We start from the raw sequence: 20,432 nt of genomic DNA, 5'->3' as shown, positions 1-20,432 counted from the left end.
AGACTGTATGGCATTTCCAAGATGTTTATTATACATATTTGAATCTAGTCAGTGTTAATGAAGCTTTGTGAAATAATAAAACTAAAAGCTAACTGTGATGTGTGTCTTTTTCACACAGACTCCCATCCAGGAATCTCTCATTCTCTATAATGACCCTGAAATCAAGGAGTTATCTATTCAGTGTTTCACAAGTGAGTGTACCCACAATAACACATGGTATTATACATTGAAACTTTTTTTTTCTGTTCTTTCTTCATCCACGCATTTGTCTGTCCTTTCAGACATGATGGAGTACATGGGAGACATGCCAATGAGGAAGAACAGCAGCCAGCCAGAGTGTCTGAGGCAGATTCTTCTGGTGAGTGCATATTCAAACAGTTTCTGTAAGTTGGGTGGACTTTTGTTTTAATAGTAATGACTCTCTCACTTCTGTTCAGCTAGGGAAGGAAAAGGAACTGCTGAGGGATGAAATATTCTGCCAGGTTATCAAACAAACTACCAACAACCCAAAAAAGTAAGCCTATCAAAAGTAAAGAGTCTATTTAAAAGCCGTAAACTGCGATTGAACAGATTTGGGTTCTTAAAGAGATTTTTAATTTTTCAAATTTAACTTTTGTTTACAAATTGCACATTGACTGAGCTTGCATGAAGTTATGTGCTGTACTGTGCTCATTCATACCTGTTCAGGCAGATTGTCCAGCACTGCCCTTTCTGCCACTTTCTGTTTTACTTAAGTAACATTGAATGGTAGGTGATTAAAGACTTACCATGATTTTCAGTAATCACGTCTTATGCTTTACCTACACTTATAACTGATGAGCTTTGATAATAGCTTAAATAACTGTGTTACATTATGATACATTTATTAATAAGTTTATTCAATGCATGCAATTTACTGATGTTACTTGAAGTTACTTTAACTTCTAATGTTTCTTTTCAACTATCATAACACTAGCCAGTTATCATGTGCTGTATAACCCAGAAATCATCTTTTTAAGGTATTATTCTCAGGTATAAATAATATTATACATACTGAGTGTCATGGCGGTGGAACGGACTCAGGCGCAGACTGAGAAAGCACGGTTCAACAACTCTTTATTAATCACACTGGTGCGCTATATACACATGAAGGGGGGGTGGGGGGAAACACCAGGGTCCCGGGGATCAACAGGCTGGGGAGACACACTTCTTCGCACTCGCTCTGCTCCTCATCCAAACAGTCTCCACACAAGCAGCTCACTCTCACTCACGGGGTCCAGGGGTCACAAAAGGGCTGATCCAGGTAAACCTATTTACACAGACGAGGGTAAGTCGAAGGCAAGCACGGGAACAGCAGAATCGCAAAGAAGCCAGGCGATACTAACGAGAGTTACTCAATATTCCAGTGACGAGTAGCTCAGAGCCCCTGCCTTAAGAAGAGCCAGAGATCAACTGCAAATCACCCGTGATCAGCTGCAGGTGCGTGGGCCAAGGGCGGGAGCCCAATCTGAGCTCCGCCCAGGCAGACAGGTAGGAGAGAGAGAGCACAAGGCGAGGAGAGCAGAGAGAGAGTGAAACAACAAACACTTGTAGCCACACTGGGCTGGCCGGGGAGGCACAGGGACCATGACACTGAGCTTACATTATATTGCATCTTCTACTATTTCCTAAAACCGTGTTTTAAGATGGTAAATAATATATTTTTAAACTATTGATTGTGAATTATAGGATTGCAGTGCTAACTGTAGAATGGAATCAGATTTTGACAAAGATTAACCAGAAGTGTAGAACTTTAACAAGTTATCCAAAGCTTCAACTTCAACATTAGCACATTATTAGCAAAATAAAAGTCAACTTGAAGAACAACTGGATGCTTTCATTATGAGTCAGTTAGAAATCCAAAATATGAATTATTAGTCTTATTAGTCTCTTATTAGTCTTCCTCCAAGACAGCAACAAGATAGCACTTTGGGACTTGTTATTGGAGCTGACTAGAAAGACGGCTCTGATAAATACCACCGAAACACCAAGTTCATCAAAAATATTTAGACAAAAACATACGGAAAAATACAAAACAACGACACATTTTAAACAAGCTGTCTTGCTGTTAAGCAATATCACAGAAAATTATCCCCATTAAATAAAGATCAAAATGCACCTGCTGTTTCTTTTCCTGGAACAAATAACAAATATGGAAAGGCAAAAAAAATATTAGTAAGATAAGAGATTCTTTGTGAAATGTTGGATCTGAGAAAAGCTTAAACACTATAATTGTTGAAAACCATGCAGTGTTTAATTTTTTTATATAAATGTAAGTTCTGTTTATCTGCAATTGAATATTTAAAAGGAATATTGTTTCAGTCGAGAGGTGGTGTTTATTGTTTATTTGCTTTTCATTCTCAACTTATTAATTTGATGACAGCTTTGTATTTTCTTACATTAATGTCATGCTTAGATGTATTTTCATGCTTTGTAGGACAATTTGTCATTTTTCTTTCATAAGTAATATAAATAATAAAAGCAATTCAAATGGTAAAGCAGGAATACAAACAAAGTAAGAGACTTAGGTAATATTGCTGTTTTAAGGATTATATTATGATAAAATTCCTTATTAATTAATGATTTTTGCAGGCATAAAAGGAAAAATAACTTGCAATCCACATTCATAGAGAGATAAAGGAGGTTTTGTCTTTATCTTTTAGATGAAAATAAAGAAAGGTAAAGGCTTTAGGCAGTCTCTTGTACTTGTACTTTGGGCATGTACAGTTTCACACTACAGTTACATTACACCTCAATCTAAAGTGGGAAAAAAGTGCAGTGTCTCAGGCTCATCCCAACACAGCACTGACCTCACAAAGGTGAATGCCATGGCAGTTCACCTTATAGATACAGTAAGCCGAGGGAAATAATAAGTGCACATGCCTCCATCTTTTACATCTTCTACTTTTACATGTTTTGCAAGATTGTAATATATAAGAGCTAAAAAGAGAATAGTGCCTTTTTATTATTTTTTATTTATTTATTATTTCTTTTAATTGGCTCTTTAGCATCATCTTTAGTGTTTAAAAATCCCTTACAGATTCAGGATCATTCATGCTTCTCACTTCCACTAACCGCTACATATCTGCAATAATTACAGTGCACTATTTACAAAAAAATTCAACGTTGATTTTTCTTTCTTTGATGTATTCTTTGCAATTATTATCTGATCTTGAATCTGCAGATCCAGCTGTTCCTTAGGTTGGCAACTACTCAGTGTGGTGGCTGGCTTTTTCCCTTGCTCTGCTACACTGCAGCCTTATATCACACGCTACCTCGATGACATCTCTCAGGATTATGTGCACCCATACCATGGTAGGGGAAGTTGTTTTGATGAGGAAAAAACTTATATGTCAATTTAATGTTTCAATAGCTTCTTCACTAATATGATGTCCTCCTCAGAACTGGCATCTTTGAGTCATGATAACCTCCAGCGCTCTCTTCGCTTTGGTGGTCGCCGCAATATCCCCTCATATCCCGAGATAGAAGCAATACTGGCAAGTTGACTTACTCACTCAAACAATACAAAGTTCTGATTGATCTGGCCTCATCATATAATAATGAATATTTCAGACTTTGCTCTCAGACTATAGACTTATTTGTGATTCTGACACTTTGTAAAAGTAGAATAAGATGCAGAGCTTTCAGCTATCAGGGCCAGCTCAGGCTTTTGGGAGACAGATGCCTTCTTTTCTTTTCTTTTAAGATTAAGCTTTCATTATATGAAAACTGTTATTTAGACTTTGATTAGGTGAATCATCCATTATTTAGGCTACTATTCATTTAGAGTGCTGGGGGAGTGCTTTTTTTGGACACTCCCTTTTTTCACTCCCCATGTGTTTATGCTCCAATATTGCATGTCATTAACTTTTGCTTAGTCTCTCTATGTGTTTATATGTTTTGTTCCATTTGTCGTTCTTGTTCTCTCTATGTTCTTTTTTTGTTTTTGTTTTTCTTCTCTTTCCTTTGACACCCAATCCAGCCACAGTAGATGACTGTGCCTCCTTGATACTGGCTCTGCCAGAGGTCTCTCCCTGTTCTTGGTTGTAGGGTCCTGACCCAGCAAAAAAAAAAAAAGCCTTAAATGAACTGAATGTAATTAATTCAGCAGATCTCATTTTGAGTGTGTTTTCATTTTCTTCAGGCTGGCAAAACTTCTATCTATATTCCTATCCACCTGCCAGGAGGAGTGGAATTTCCCATACAAATAAAAAACTTCAGTGTAAGATTTATTTATACATATTTATTTATCCATCAGTAAAACCATCTTTATCTTATTTATTATTAATATTCTATGGTGTAATTTTTATTGCTTCACATAGGTCACTGAAGATGTGGTAATGGAGTTGTGTAAAGAAATGGGCATCACCCAACTCAAAGAAATCAAAGAGTTCTCCATCCTTGTCATTAGACAACAAGGTAAACCAGAATAATGACAGCTCTGTCTGACACAGAAAAAAAGTTCAACTCAAATTAAAGTACTGTACTGTACAACTTCAAACTCCTGTCTTTAAAGCTATTATGTGCAAATATATCAAAACATCTGCAATCCTATTTCTAAAAGGTAATTTGTAAATCTTTGAAAAACTATACATAGCATATCACCTTCATGTATAAATATTTGTGCATGTATGTATAATATTAATAATATTAAAGTGTTTTTCTCATTTGAAATACATTTTTCATTCCAAATTTAATGCCAGCAGAAAACTTTTAAAAGAAGGGTAGAACAGGCTCACATTTACTACTGTTGCTTACCTTTTTTCATTATTAAAATAATGTTTCATAATGCTTGTTTGTTTTCACTATATTAGTACCCACATGGTGCTTTTACTGTAAAGTCATGGTTGCCTGAAATGAGAAATATTTTTCCTAAAAAAGGCATTGTCTTAACACCAAGGTATATAAAAAAAAAACAAAAAAAAAACAAAACAATACAGTGCAGAACAACTGAACCCAACCATTTCCCAACAAAACAGCACAAGCACGGGATTCCTCACTACAGGGTTCAAGCATTCAAGTTTTTCTTTTATGTTGTCCCTTCAGTGTAGATGTTTGTGGATACTTAAGAAAAAGATGAACAGATTTTTGCCCCCTTCCTTACTCCTCTGCTCCCCACTTCTTAGATGGGATGGTGCGTCCCCTTCATTTTGAGGAGTACCTGTTTGACTTTCTGGTGGAGGACAACTCAAGCTCCTTGTTGCTGAGAAGAGTGATGTGGAGAATGCCTCTTTCTTTTATCAATGACCTTTATGTGGATTTCCACTACCAACAGGTAATATAATGACTTGAATGTAGCTTGAATAATCTTATTCTAATCTAACCATTACTGCTTGTGTGTGTTTGTGTGTAGCTTCTTGCAGACTATCTGAGCGGGCAACTGATGCTTCCTCCTGTCACAGGAGGGTCATCAACAATCCAGCAGATAGCAATGCTGTCAGCCCTGCAGCATCTGGCTCTGGGCCTGCAGGACCAGCTCTCACTGTGAGTTACACAGTCACAATAATCAGTTTAAGAGTGGACTGTTTATAAAAGACTACCTTTAATCACCTGTTGTTGCCTCAAAGAGCTCCATCTTGTGTGTGTTTCTGCTTTCTTTAAAAATCTGACTAATTAACATATTTTTGTTTGGTTAAATTCAAAATATAAAAATACAAATAAAAAGTTGTTTTTCCTTTACAGAGGTGTGATACTTGATGATACTTAATTTATTTATTATTATTTTTTATTTTTTAGAACAGCCATCTGATAACACATAATTGGGTAAAAAAAATGTTTTATATTTTACATTCTTCAGTGCAGTGGGTGATTTGAACTATTGCGAATATCTCAAGAAATATCATGCAGTCATCACTTAAAATGGTCAAGAAAGAAGGTGCGGTGCTACGTTAGCAATTGAGGCTAGCAAGTTATATTCATAACTTTATCGTGGCAAATTACAGACACAGAAGTAATATATTAGAATTTCACAAACCAAAAGTAGATACTTAGAGTTATTAAAAAAACAACCTGCAGCTGTTATGAACAGGAAAACTGTCCAGCGAGACCAAAACAGTTTTTGTAACAGCCAAAAAACATTTTGACCCCAAGAATTATAAGATTGGCATTTCAGTATGAGAGTCTGGGGGCAATGACACATATTTAGAGCCTCAAGTAGACAGTAGAGGAACTGCAATGTTTTAGTTTCCAAGTTCAACGCTGGCCACTTGATTTTGCCAGGGTTGTGCTGGTATCCATCAAAGGGTTTTATCCAGTTTTGATGACTAAATGAGTAGGTGTGTCCTGATTTGTATTGTAAGCACTGAATACAGTGTTCCCGGACAATAAAGAGAAACACTTTTGAAAAACTTTCTGGCAAATTTTATTCTTTGAAACATGTCACTAACATCATGTATGTAATGTTAGTAAATGTATGTATATACTGATTTGTGCATTTCTCTTTAAGGTCAGAAATAAAGGGGTACCTGCCTTCACAGACTGGGCTCCGTAATAAAGTGGAGGAGATCCTCACTTTCTGTCAGGGCCAGATTGCTGCCATGCAGTCCCTTAGCCCTCAACATGCCAAAGTACAATTCATTGGTAGGTAGTATCTCTTCTCTAGCTCATCTTTTCTCTTCCTCCTCTGTTGATAATATTTGTCTAAATTTTGTATTTTTCAGAGATTCTGAGTTCTCTGCCCCTGTTTGGATCCAACACTTTCCTGGCTGAGAAGGTGAGCCAGCGTGGTTGTCCTTCTCCATGTGTGGTCTGCATCAACCAGGAAGGAGTGCTGTTCCTACACTCCAAAACACAGGTGCTGGTCTTTTAAAGAGTGTGTCTTGCCTTCTGTTCTTCTTTTCTGAACCTGATGATTTTTTCATAGAGTTTAGTGGGTTTTTTTCATTAAATAAGTCTAAGATCCAGTCTGAAGCATAATTTGTCCTGTGTCAAGCCACAAATCTCTCTGCTAATGCTAACCAAAAGGTGTATGATACATCATATCAGCTGTTTTGTTGTTGTCTCTGTTTGATGCAGGAGCAAGTGTTTCGGATTCCTCTGACTGATGTTCAGTTCATGCGCACCATTCACCCCAATAAAAAAGGCAAGGTGCCAGCCGTGGACATTGACTATGGCAATCCAGCTGCTCCCAAAAAAATCACCATTCGTCTCAAACAGGTAATGACTTTTTGATCTGTTTTTACAGCGAGTGCAGAATTATTAGGCAAATGAGTATTTTGTCCACATCATCCTCTTCATGCATGTTGTCTTACTCCAAGCTGTATAGGCTCGAAAGCCTACTACCATTTAAGCATATTAGGTGATGTGCATCTCTGTAATGAGAAGGGGTGTGGTCTAATGACATCAACACCCTATATCAGGTGTGCATAATTATTAGGCAACGTCCTTTCCTTTGGCAAAATGGGTCAAAAGAAGGACTTGACAGGCTCAGAAAAGTCAAAAATAGTGAGATATCTTGCAGAGGGATGCAGCAGTCTCAAAATTGCAAAGCTTCTGAAGCGTGATCATCGAACAACCAAGCGTTTCATTCAAAATAGTCAACAGGGTCGCAAGAAGCGTGTGGAAAAACCAAGGCGCCAAATAACTGCCCATGAACTGAGAAAAGTCAAGCGTGCAGCTGCCAAGATGCCACTTGCCACCAGTTTGGCCATATTTCAGAGCTGCAACATCACTGGAGTGCCCAAAAGCACAAGGTGTGCAATACTCAGAGACATGGCCAAGGTAAGAAAGGCTGAAAGACGACCACCACTGAACAAGACACACAAGCTGAAACGTCAAGACTGGGCCAAGAAATATCTCAAGACTGGTTTTTCTAAGGTTTTATGGACTGATGAAATGAGAGTGAGTCTTGATGGGCCAGATGGATGGGCCCGTGGCTGGATTGGTAAAGGGCAGAGAGCTCCAGTCCGACTCAGACGCCAGCAAGGTGGAGGTGGAGTACTGGTTTGGGCTGGTATCATCAAAGATGAGCTTGTGGGGCCTTTTCGGGTTGAGGATGGAGTCAAGCTCAACTCCCAGTCCTACTGCCAGTTTCTGGAAGACACCTTCTTCAAGCAGTGGTACAGGAAGAAGTCTGCATCCTTCAAGAAAAACATGATTTTCATGCAGGACAATGCTCCATCACACGCGTCCAAGTACTCCACAGCGTGGCTGGCAAGAAAGGGTATAAAAGAAGAAAAACTAATGACATGGCCTCCTTGTTCACCTGATCTGAACCCCATTGAGAACCTGTGGTCCATCATCAAATGTGAGATTTACAAGGAGGGAAAACAGTACACCTCTCTGAACAGTGTCTGGGAGGCTGTGGTTGCTGCTGCACGCAATGTTGATGGTGAACAGATCAAAACACTGACAGAATCCATGGATGGCAGGCTTTTGAGTGTCCTTGCAAAGAAAGGTGGCTATATTGGTCGCTGATTTGTTTTTGTTTTGTTTTTGAATGTCAGAAATGTATATTTGTGAATGTGGAGATGTTATATTGGTGTCACTGGTAAAAATAAATAATTGAAATGGGTATATATTTGTTTTTTGTTAAGTTGCCTAATAATTATGCACAGTAATAGTCACCTGCACACACAGACATCCCCCTAAAATAGCTCAAACTAAAAACAAACTAAAAACTACTTCCAAAAACATTCAGCTTTGATATTAATGAGTTTTTTGAGAACATGGTTGTTGTTCAATAATAAAATTATTCCTCAAAAATACAACTTGCCTAATAATTCTGCACTCCCTGTATTTCACTGTGTGTGTTCTGTATTTTTCTGAAACAAAAAAGCATTTTCCTCGTTTGGCATCTTGGTGTGTTCCACAGTCGTATTAGAGGATAAAAATGTCCTGATACTTCTGCGGGTTTTTCATACTATTTGTTTTCCATAATTTGGCATTTCCAATTAATCTTTTATTCAATCAGTTGTTTTAACATTTGACCAAAGCATCCCTTAATACATTAAAAAAAACATCCATTTACTTTCTCCAGTGTTATAAATCCTCTCATTTAAAGACTTTTTCAATAAATGATTACTCACATGTCAAAATGCTTGTCAATGATTTTGTGCAGTGGGTTAACTTCTAATTTGTTGTCAGGGACACACATCACCAAAGAAGTTGTCAAAAGATTTTTGCATTCAAGTCTAATTTAATTTTTAAATATCTGTTTCAGGCTAAACAGTTGTGCCACACCCTTGCTCTATTAATGGAAGAGCTGATTCGACCGGCAATCTCCAGTTCCATTTCAAAGTAGATTCAGTAGATACAGAGAGAAAAGACGGGGTTTGTTCTTTTTATTGTTATTGTTGTTTTATTATTGCTATTGTTGAAACAAACTGAGTAGAAACATGATCCTGATATCTGTCCTGTGTTATATGAATGGAAACCTGCAACACGTAACACTCATTAAGGAGCATACTAAGTTAGAGACAATAAAGTATTAGAATAAACGTAAGCCTTAAATTTGATCATAATCTGAACTATAAACTGTTGTTGGAATGCAAAGTTGATTAATTATTGGAATGAATGCTGATGTCATTTAAGTAAATTAGCATCATTAAAGATTTACATTACCTGCTTAATAAAGCGTATGTGCATTTTTTTTCCTATCTTCTTTCACTAGTAGGCTTCCATAAATGAAGTATAATGATCACAGATGCAACCTGAAAGCTGTAATTCTGATCAAATTTACAACTCTGCAGTTAATCAAAGCAATAAATATTTTACTTTATGACAATTCACAAATGAGTACTCCATGACTGCACACCTACTGAGCTTTACTTAAGTATACATCAAGACAAGCTTTCTCAGTTATTCTTATTTCAATGTGATATGTATTTAGGAAGACATAATGTGGCTGGGCTCTCGCTTAGAGATGGGGTGAGGAGCTTGGTCATTCGGGAGAGACTCTGAGCAGAGGCGCTGCTCCTCCACATCAAAAGGAGCTAGATGAGGTGATCCAGGCATCTCCAAGTCAGGCCAAGACCAACCCCAATTCCAGAAAAAAAGTAAAATATAAATAAAAACCGAATATTTTATTTGCAAATCTCATAAACTCATAATTCACAATAGAAAATAGAAAACATATCAAATGTTTAACATTTTACTACTGCATAAAAAATATTCATTGAATTTAGATTTTTTTTTAAATTTTGATAATTTCAGTAAAATTCACAAATAATACATCTAACACTCTTAAGAGCTTGAAAAAAGAGGGCTGCTGGACTTCAAGTTTCTGAAGACATTTTACTTCTCATCCAAGAGCCTTCTTCAATCTATAACTATCAAGGACCAAGCAGCCAAGAACATACAGGTACAGGTTTAATCTTCAAGAAATGGGTTTTATTATACTGCAAAACAAAGTTACTACAAAAATAATTCAAAATGACAGAAACCGTCGAATAGCTCATCTCTCTTGGGAACATCTTGCGGCTAACGAAAGCCACTCGGTGTCATTCATCCAGTGGTCCCTGTAGAAAAACAGCCCCTGGACCCTTATCTGAAGCATCAGTTTGAAGATTAAAACAAAATTTGGGCTATACAAGTCTGTACTCTTATTCAGTGACTGGAGCATTGCCTCTGTCTCCTCCGTCCACCAAATCTAGTTAGGACACCTAGAGCCTATTACATTGGTGAGGGGGAGACGCCCTGGCAGAGAGGGATAAATAGGGATACATCGGTGGTAGAACCCTGCCATGCCAAGAAAAGATGTAAGTTTTCTTGTCTGTGGCAAAGGGCAGGACTCAATAGCACCAATTTTGCTTACTTGCGGTTTTATCACCCCATTTCCTATGACAAATCCCAGATATTCAGTTTCATCTTCGACAAAGACACATTTTGATGGATTAACAGTTAGCACAGTTGCTTGGAGATGCCCTCATACCTTCAAGGTTCAAGGTTCAAGGTTCTTTATTTGTCACATGCATAGTTATACAAGTATAACACACAGTGAAATGTAGCCTGACACGTTCCTCGACGTGCAAAAAAATTGGGGGGGGGGGGGGGTGTAGAGGAAAAACATATATAATGTAGTATATATATTGGGTGAATGTGCAGTAGTAGCAGCAAGCAGGTGAATTCTGTACATTAATATGAATAGACATCTGACTATTTTACAGGATAGACAATATAAACATATTTAAAATTAAAGGAATTGAAATGTACATTGTGCCTTGGTTTAGTGTCTGGAAGAGTCCTGACTCAGTCAATTATAGATGATGTGAGAGGGCGGGTGTGTGTGTTTAGGGCACGGATGGCTTGGGGATAGAAGCTCCTCTTCAGTCTCTCTGTCCTTGCCCGGAAGATGCGGAACCTTCTACCAGATTGCAGAAGTTGGAACAGTTTGTTGCCAGGATGGGATGGGTCCTTCAGTATCTGCGCTGCTCTAGTCCGGCATCTCCTGGTGTAGGTGTCCTGAAGCGGGGGGAGAGCAATCCTGCAGCAGCGTTCTGCTGTACGGATCACTTTCTGGAGAGCTTTTTGGTCCTTCACACAGCTGTTCCCAAACCACGATGTCATGTTCTGTGTGAAGATGCTCTCCACAGCACCTGTATAGAAAATCCTGAGGATCTTTGGAGAGACCCTGAACTTCCTCAGTTGTCGTAGGTGATACAGGCGCTGCCTAGCCTTTTTGGTCTGGACCTGAATGTGGGCAGCCCATGTCAGGTCTGAGGAGATGTGGACACCAAGATACTTGAAGGACTGCACCCTCTCCACTGGAGCTCCATTGATGATAATGGGCTTGTAGTCTCTGTGCTGACCCCTTCTGAAGTCCACCACCAGCTCCTTGGTCTTGCTGACGTTCAGCTGGAGGTGGTTGTCCTGGCACCATGATGCCAGATTCTTCACTTCATCCATGTAGGCCGTCTCATCGTTGTTGGAGATGGCACCCAACACCACTGTGTCGTCAGCAAACTTCACAATGGTGTTGGAGCCATGGGTGGCCACACAGTCTGAAGTGTAGAGGGAGTAGAGCAGTGGCGAGAGGACACATCCCTGAGGTGCTCCTGTGTTGATGGTGATGCTGTTGGAGAAGCACCTGCCCACCCTCACCACCTGAGTTCTGCCAGTGAGGAAGTCCAACACCCATGCACACAGACGGCTGTTAAGTCCCAGATCCCTCAGCTTTGTGAACAGTCTGCAGGGCACTATTGTGTTAAACGCTGAACTGTAATCAACAAACAGCATTCGCACATAGTTACCCTGTTTCTTGTCCACATGGCTGAGAGTGGTGTGCAGGACGTGGGCGATGGCATCCTCTGTGGATCTGTTGGATCTGTAGGCGAACTGCAGCGGATCTGTGGTGTCTGGGATGGAGGAGGAGATGATGTTCTTCAGCAGCCTCTCAAACACCTTCATTACTACCGAGGTCAGTGCAACTGGCCGGTAATCGTTCAGGGATGAGGGTTTGCTGTTCTTGGGCACAGGGATGATGGTGGATCTTTTGAAGCATGTGGGGACCACAGACTTCGCCAGGGACTCGTTGAAGATGTAAGTGAACACACCTGCTAGCTGGTCAGCACAGCAGCGCAGCAGACGGCCGGTGATGCCGCCTGGCCCCGCCGCTTTCCTTGTGTTCACTCTCCTCAGTGCCGCTCGGACGTCATGCTCCGCGATGCTGGTCACCGGTCTCTCGCTGATGACGTCACTGTCCTCGGTAGTCAGGCGGTAGATAGCATTAGCCGCCTGGCTAACCTCGAAACGGGCGTAGAACTGATTCAGCTCGTTGGTGAATGCAGAGTCAGCGTTGATCAGCGCAGTGTCCCTGGCTTTGTAGTCCGTAATGGTGCGTAGTCCGTGCCACATACTCCGTGTGTCGCCCTGGTGGAAGTGGGACTCCACACGTTCCCGGTACCGGCCTTTGGCATCTCTCACCGTGCGCCGCACGCCGTATGAGGCCGCTTTGTAGGCGCTCATATCGCCAGTGGCGAGACCCGCGTTGTAGGAGGTGGTCCTGGCGTTTACTGCAGTGCGGATTGATCTGTCCATCCACGGTTTCTGGTTTGGGAATGTGGTGACTCTCGCCGTGGGGATAATCTCCTCCGCTAGCATATTGATGAAGCATACTGCTACTTCCGTAAACTCGTTGATGTCGACTGCGCATGCTCTGAACATGTCCCAGTCGACGTCGTTGAGTGCGTCCTGTAGCGTAGCTTCTGATTGGGCAGTCCACCGTTTTACCTCCCTCGTGGTTACTTCTTCCCTCCGTATGCTTTGTTTATACTGGGGGATGAGGAAGATGGCGTTGTGGTCAGACTTCCCAAAAGCCGGGTGTGAGACAGCTTTGTAGCCCTGCTTGTATGGCGTGTAGCAGTGATCCAAAATTCGATCCCCTCTCGTTGGACACGAGACATGCTGGTAAAAGTTTGGCATGACTTGTCTGAGGTTCGCTTTGTTAAAGTCTCCTGCTACAATGAGGGCTGCGCCCGGGTCCTTGTTTTGAAGCGAGCTCAGCACATCATGTAATTCAGACAAAGCCATACCTGTGTCCGCTTGGGGTGGGATGTAGACCGCCGTGGCGATGACCGAGGTGAACTCACGGGGCAGATAGAAAGGGCGGCACTTAATGCTCAGGAACTCCAGATGTGGCGAGCAGCCGCTGGAGAGAGTAGAAATGCTCCTGGCATCACACCACTTTCTGTTTACCATGAAACACACTCCCCCACCTTTGGTTTTGTTTGACTCTGCCGTTCTGTCCGCGCGGAGCACAAAGAATGAATCCGACGGAGTTACGGCCTGGTCCGGCACGGTGGGGGTCAGCCATGTCTCCGTGAAGCACAGAATGTTGCAGTCCCTCATGTCACGTTGGAAGGTGACCCTTGCTCTTAGGTTGTCGAGCTTGTTCTCCATGGATTGTGCATTGGCCAGTAGGATACTGGGCAGTGGTGCGCGATGCGCCTGCTGTCTCAGTCTGTTCCTAATACCAGCGCGTTTCCCCCGGCGCTTCTTTGTTCTGCGCCTCGGATGAGCGGCCCGTCCTTTGTTGTTCTCCGCGCCGCGTAGAATCTCTGGCGGCCAGGAAGGGTCGGGTTTAAAAGTGTCCAAGATTAGATGTGCAATCTTGGCACCGATGTTTATAAGTGATCCGCTGTTGTAAACTATAAGACTAGATGATTTTGGGATGAAAACCAGAGCAAAAAATAGGTAAAAAACAAGAAAAGTAGATAGTCGGAGCGGAGTGGTCAGGAAGGCGTCTGGACGTGGCTGCGCCATCTTGGATGGTACCTTTGCTAGATGTTTGAGGGGTTCGTCTCAGGTATAGCTATAAGTCATAATATCCTCAAGATACGCTGCAGTGAACTCTGACAAAACACACAGTACCTCATCCATCAGCCTCTGAAATGTTGCAGGGGCTCTACGTAATCCAAAAGGCAGGACTGTGAATTGGAATAGCCTTCATGGTGTCCAGCAGGTGGTCAGCTCCCCTGAGCGTTGAGTGAGTGGTACCTATGTTAGGTATAATAATGAACAATAGCTTGTGAATTTAGACATGCAGACAGTGTCCCTTCACCTTTAAACCTCTACACTTTCTGTCTAAATACAGATGATAAGGTGGGTCATTGGGACTACTTGAGACAAAACAATATCTGGAGTCTCAGTCAGGGTTGCTTTTACGGTCACTAGGACAGCGTGTTATTGGGTGAAAGATGAGAGAATAGGGAAAAGCATTTAGTACTCATGTAGCAGACTTCCCCTTTTAGGTGCTGTTACGCCGCTAGTCTAGGCATGTAGAGACGCACATAAGATTCTGAGGAGAGAGAAGCAAGTAACCCCCCCCCCCCCCCCCCCCCCCCCCCGGTTCCCAAGCCAAACAACGAACCCGGTTATGAGTAAAAAAAACAAAGGTGATTTTATTAAGTGACAAGAAGCACAACTCCAAGGTGAGCCCGGGCCAAAATAATAAACAAAACCAACTAAGTCCCACCAGAGAAAACTAACTAAACCCTAAGAAAGAAACAAAACAAACAAATGACAATGACTATCCCTCGCTTCCTGGCCCAGAAACAGAAGAAAACAGTTCAAAACAAAAAGGCGACACACCCCTTCGGCTTCAGCCTATGCACACATAAGCACTGGACTCATATACTCACATTTGGCGGCTCTCGAGGAGCTCACTTACACATACACAAAATTAGACAAAGGGCCAGGTCTGAGTCTGCTGTCAAATCGGTTCACTCTCGCTCGCTTCTCTCTCTCTCTTCCGGCAGCTGGCAGAACAGCTTTTTTTTTTTAACCCAGTCCAATGATCCATGGTCCAATCAGCAGCCTACTGCTCTTTATTAGAGGAAGGACCTGCAGAGATTCTTAAAACACAGTAAAGAAACACAACACAGCAGCTAACACAGATTTCCTATGGCCACGGGCCGTAACAGGTGCTGCTCCCCTGAATTGGACAAGGCTGAGTGCTGAGAGGCTGGGACCAGCTTGGGGCACCAACGAAGGAAGAATTAAGTGTAAATTATGATTTCTCCCTATCAGTTTTAACCAATCAGATAGACGCACATTCTCATATAAAACTTTGTATACTGTTAAGTTGAGGTACTCTTTTGGGAAGATGGACTGCAGCAAACTGTTCTACAGCCTGTGGTTATTGAACAAAAGAGATCCATGGGCATGATAATTTTTTACTATGCTTTACTAAATAATAATTGAAGGAAGAAGTGTTGTACTGGTGATTTCTCAAGGTAGATAAAGGAACACATTATCACCTGCCAATAGCCCTTGCAGAGAACTAGAGTTGTGAGGTATCAGGCCTTCCAAGGCGCTCAATCATATCATTAATTCTAGGTGTCGGGTATGAATGTTGCCATCTTATACCTGCTAGCTCCAAGTTTCTACTGGATCTGAAAAGGTCCTTGCCATTTAGCTAGCAGTTTGCTATCGTTACTTGGAAGGAGTACAAGTACCTTTCGTCCAAGATTAAATTACCTTTCCCGGACTGACCAATCATATCACACTTTCTGATGTTGGTGGGCATCTGCCATACAAGCTTGGAGCTAGCTCAGTCATCTTCTCCAAGTCACTCTTTCATCATAAGAGATAAAATTAGTAGCCCCTGCCGCTCTCTGGTCACCGTCCCGTGTCTCTTTTAGTAAAGAGAGAGAGCCCCTTAATTGATGACCACATATCAGTTTTCAGGTAACAATTTGCGTAACATTTGCTTCAGGGTCTGTTTGAAGGGCTTAGTCAGGCAATCTGTTTGAAGGTGGTAAGGAGTGGTTTTAAGGCTTTTGATACCAACAAGCTGGTAGACCTGCTCTAATAAAGATGGCATAAAATTAGTTCAACAGTTTATCAGGATCTCATGAGGGAATCCCAACCTTGAAAAAAACTGCACCGGACAAAAAGCCACAGATTTTGCTTTTATACACTTCAGAGGAAAGACTTCAAGATACTTGAAATTTAATCTGCAAGCAAAGCAGGCAACCATTATATGACCAGCAAATAACGGTTGCCTGATTTGCTTTTCTCAACAGGTCTGATGATGTCCGTTCCCAGCCATTCAAATGGGGTGCTAATAATTGGTAAAGGCTCTGGAGGGGATTATTGATGTTAGGCCACATCTGCACGCAGGCCTGGCCAGTGCAAATGCATCCTAATGTGTGTGCAATGGTTTTATGCTTCCCCAAATGACCCTCATGGCACAGAGTGCCGCAAATTTAGTACCACATCCCTGACTCTTCTAGGAAACCTGCCGGCGATAAAGAATGCTGTCTTTCAGGAAGAAACCCACATTGCTGTTGACATCTGGTTTAATTTCTTGTTCCTGCTTCTTGGCTTACCAGGGTTTTTAAAATCCAAAGGCCTCTCAGGCTAAATGACAAAAGGTGGTTTCAAAAATTTCTTTCACCTTTTCTGCCTGTGGGACTTCTGCAACTTCCTGGGTGCTGTTTCTAATTTTGCTTTATAGAAAAGTAGTATATATATATATATATATATATATATATATATATATATATAGTAAAAGGTCCAGGAGATGAGGGAAAGTAACAAAAGGTGTCCGGGTAAAAAAAAAAAAAAGGAGACAGGGAGGCAAAATGGTTAAATGGTTTTATTAATGTTCCTATTACCAGCTAAACCAAAAGAGACGGACAAGCCGCTATCACCTCTTGAAGAAAGAAGAGAACAAAATCCAGGTGTTGGTCAATAAACGGAAAAGTAAATTAAAAAAAGGTTTAGTCACTAAAACACACTCCTCTCCACAGAGCAGGAACAATCAGTCACCATATACACACAGCTCACTAGCTACAAAAACCAACAAGGCTCTCTGGCACTAAAGCTCACCTTTCTCTGGCCCTAAGTACTCTTAATTGCTGATGGGAGTCAGCTGTACAAAAAAACTGGCACTTAAGGTAGGGGGGATAGCAGGACACACCCACACAAGGTCAGTTTCTGCTGGCTTCATAGCTTGAGCCCTAGTCACTACAAAATGTGTGACAGCAGTCCAATAGGTCAAACACCTCTCTCCACTTGTTTCTGCAATTCTTCTGGAAACCACAAAGGCAGCCATTACTACAATCCACACGAGCGAATAACACAAACACTTTCACAATGCTAGCTAGGGACTGACGGAGTTTCTCACAACAATCCAGCGTGAAGCTCAGAATGGAGCAAAACTCCTTCCAAACCCGCGATGTGAAATGCAGACCCCGATCGGACACAGTGTTTTGAGTAATTGTGTCCGATTGATCATGTGGAACACATGATCAGTCAACAGCTTCAAGTCTCCAAGGCGGTGGGAAACTTGGGCAGAGCAATGAAATGGGTAGCTTTAAAACAAAAAGGATCCACAATAGTGAGTATGGTGGTATTACCTGAGGATGGTGGTGGTCTAGCTATGAAATTCAGGGCGATGTGTGACCAGGGTGAGTGTTTCTGATTATACCCTCGATCTCCCATCTGAGGGCCACGATGATGCAGGCTGCAGGCAGGATCGTCTCATCATATTCGGAGGCCTCGTCCAGTGAGGAAATTTGCAGAGAGAGCACATCCAGCTTCACATTACGAGAGTTGGGTCTGTACGTGATGGTTAGATTGAACTGAGTAAAGAACCTGGCTTGAAGGGAGTTGAGGCACTTTGCCATTTACAGGTACGGATGTTTTTATGGTCCGTCCAGATGAAGAGTGGCTGCGCCATCCCTTCTAGACAGTGCCTCTATTCCTCCAAGGTGAGCTTTATTGCCAGCAATTCCCAATGTCCCACGTCGCAGTTCCTGCTCAGCCTGTGAGAGATGACAAGAGAAATATGCACATGGGTGAAGCTTACCCCCGGAGTCCTGGGATAACACAAAGCATCCACTTCTAAGACGAATGGCTGAGAGAAGTCTAGTTGCACCAAGATGGGCGCAGAGGCAAACTTCTGTTTGACTTGGGAGAATGCTTGCTGTGCCACCTGGTGAACATTCCTCTCGTGTTCAGCTATGGACATTTTGAAAAATCAAAATATTGTCAAGGTACACAAAAACACAGTGGTTAATGAAATCTTTCAAGAAGTCATTCACCAAGGACAATTGATAGGCATTCCTTAAATCCACTTTTATGAAAATGGTGGCCCCCGTAACCGTTCAAAAGCGGAAGATAGTGGTGGCAGGAGATACTTGTTCTTTAGGGTTATTTTGTTCAGCCCCTGAAAGTAAATGCATAGATGGAGGGACTTGTCCTTTTTCTCCACAAAGAAGAACCCTGCTTGAACTTGGAAGAGCGGATTATTCCAGCTGTCAGAGAATCAGTGATGTAGGGTTCCATGGCTTACAAAGACTGTACAGGCGACTGGTGGGGAGTGGTGCCCCCAAGAGCAGATCAATTCCACAGTCATATGGTCTCTGCGGAGGAAGTGAGAGAGCCAAGTCCTTGCTAAACACTTCAGCTAGGTCATGGTAAACTGTAGGAACAGAGGAAAAATCAAAACTTACATGACTGCCTGAAAGGGAGAGCTGAATGGCCTTAGTGCGATGGGTGATTTGTGTGAGCTTAGTGCTGTTTTAAGGCAGAAACCTGTAGAGGTTCAGTAAGAGGTGTCAATGGGAGTTTGAATTTCCTATTGAGTGTTTGATCAATGAAAATAATTTCATTGATCAAACACTTGATTGATCAAACACTCGAATCAATGAGATCATTACACTGGTGAGTATGGGTGCTGAGTATGAGTTTTGCAGAACACTGATGACCAAGTAGGGAGGCGTCTGTAATTGTGCCCACCAGCACCCCTACGTTTACCGGCATCTCCATTCTTTGAGATTTCAGTACTGGGAAAATGTGCTCAAATTTCCCAGTTTTGGTTCAAATGCCAGCAGCTGCATTTTGTATCATCTGTAAACCTCTAAAACTTTTCGTTGGTAACCCAGAAAGAAGAGTGTTACAATAATAAATGTGCAAAGACACAAATGCATGGACAAGAACCTCTGCAGTGTCAAGTGATAAAACTTGTTTGATATTGATGTTCCTAAGGTGATGAAAGGTAGTCCTTGTTGTCTCTTTTACATGAGACTTGAAGGAGAGCTCCGAGTCAAACCACACATCCAAGTCCCTGCAATTTATGACAATGTCATCAATTTTTGTGATCAATTGACCATCAAATCTGTCTTATCAGTATTAAGAAGCAGGAAATTATCAGATAACAAGTCCTTAATTGCAAATGGACAAATTTCTAATTTAGACAAATCAGCATAGTTTCCAATGTTTAAGGAACATAAAGCTGCAGGTGATCAGCGTAACAATGAAAGGTTACTTTTAAAAAACGTAGAAGAAGACAAAGAGGCAGCAGATACAAAGAAAACAGCAATGGGCCAAGTACAGACCCTTCAGGGAACCCATGCCTCACAGCACAGGTCTCAGAGAGATCAAATTTAAAAATTAACAGTCTGAGATCTCCCACACAGGTAGAATCTCAACCATGATAATACATTTGTACTAACACACATGGAGATTAAGGCATCTAATGACTTCAGCGGACAATTCACGCTTCAAATCCTCATTGAGGCTGTTGAGAAAAGCCCTTCAGAGGGCATTCTCCTCCCCACTCTGGATCGTTCTGTCAGGAATGCAAAGGCAGGACTTCCTATCTACCTATGTACCTTCCTATGCTCCTATGACTAACACAACACTTTCACAGTGTTAACTAGGCACTGACAGAGTTTCTCACAATGATCCAGCATCGACTGAAGCTCAGCTCCTCTGTTAAGTCTCTGCCCTTACGAGGCTGATCAGCTGCAGGTGACCCCATGGCGGGAATAACTCGCCAGGCCTGGTGTCACAGGAAAACCCGGACACACACGCCAACAAGTAAAGGTAGAAATGAGTGACCGGGAGAGAACAACAACAAAACACAACATAGACATGGCAGGTCAACTGGCACGGACTGCGGACCATGACAGTCACATCATCTGCGTTCAGTCCAATAGACAATGGTTGTGTTGCAAAAGTGCGTC

General features: G+C 41.8%; 1 protein-coding gene across 1 annotated transcript in view; it reads left to right on the top strand.

Annotated features, from left to right (window-relative positions):
* The window catches only part of myo15b (myosin XVB), a 116,752-nt gene extending 107,475 nt beyond the window's left edge, over positions 1–9,277 (top strand). The window contains exons 41-53 of the mRNA XM_040038600.1: positions 119–191; positions 282–358; positions 438–514; positions 3,203–3,333; positions 3,421–3,515; positions 4,163–4,240; positions 4,341–4,437; positions 5,145–5,293; positions 5,372–5,502; positions 6,464–6,597; positions 6,678–6,811; positions 7,033–7,173; positions 9,179–9,277. Coding sequence (XP_039894534.1) covers positions 119–191; positions 282–358; positions 438–514; positions 3,203–3,333; positions 3,421–3,515; positions 4,163–4,240; positions 4,341–4,437; positions 5,145–5,293; positions 5,372–5,502; positions 6,464–6,597; positions 6,678–6,811; positions 7,033–7,173; positions 9,179–9,259 — 1,398 coding nt within the window. The 3' untranslated portion in view covers positions 9,260–9,277. The remainder of the gene's footprint in view (positions 1–118; positions 192–281; positions 359–437; positions 515–3,202; positions 3,334–3,420; positions 3,516–4,162; positions 4,241–4,340; positions 4,438–5,144; positions 5,294–5,371; positions 5,503–6,463; positions 6,598–6,677; positions 6,812–7,032; positions 7,174–9,178) is intronic.
* Positions 9,278–20,432: the final 11,155 nt, after the last annotated feature.

The sequence above is a fragment of the Simochromis diagramma genome, unplaced genomic scaffold (assembly GCF_900408965.1).
Source record: "Simochromis diagramma unplaced genomic scaffold, fSimDia1.1 OVJJ01000617.1, whole genome shotgun sequence".
Lineage (NCBI taxonomy): Eukaryota > Metazoa > Chordata > Actinopteri > Cichliformes > Cichlidae > Simochromis > Simochromis diagramma.
This window is presented reverse-complemented; position numbering and strand designations above follow the sequence as displayed.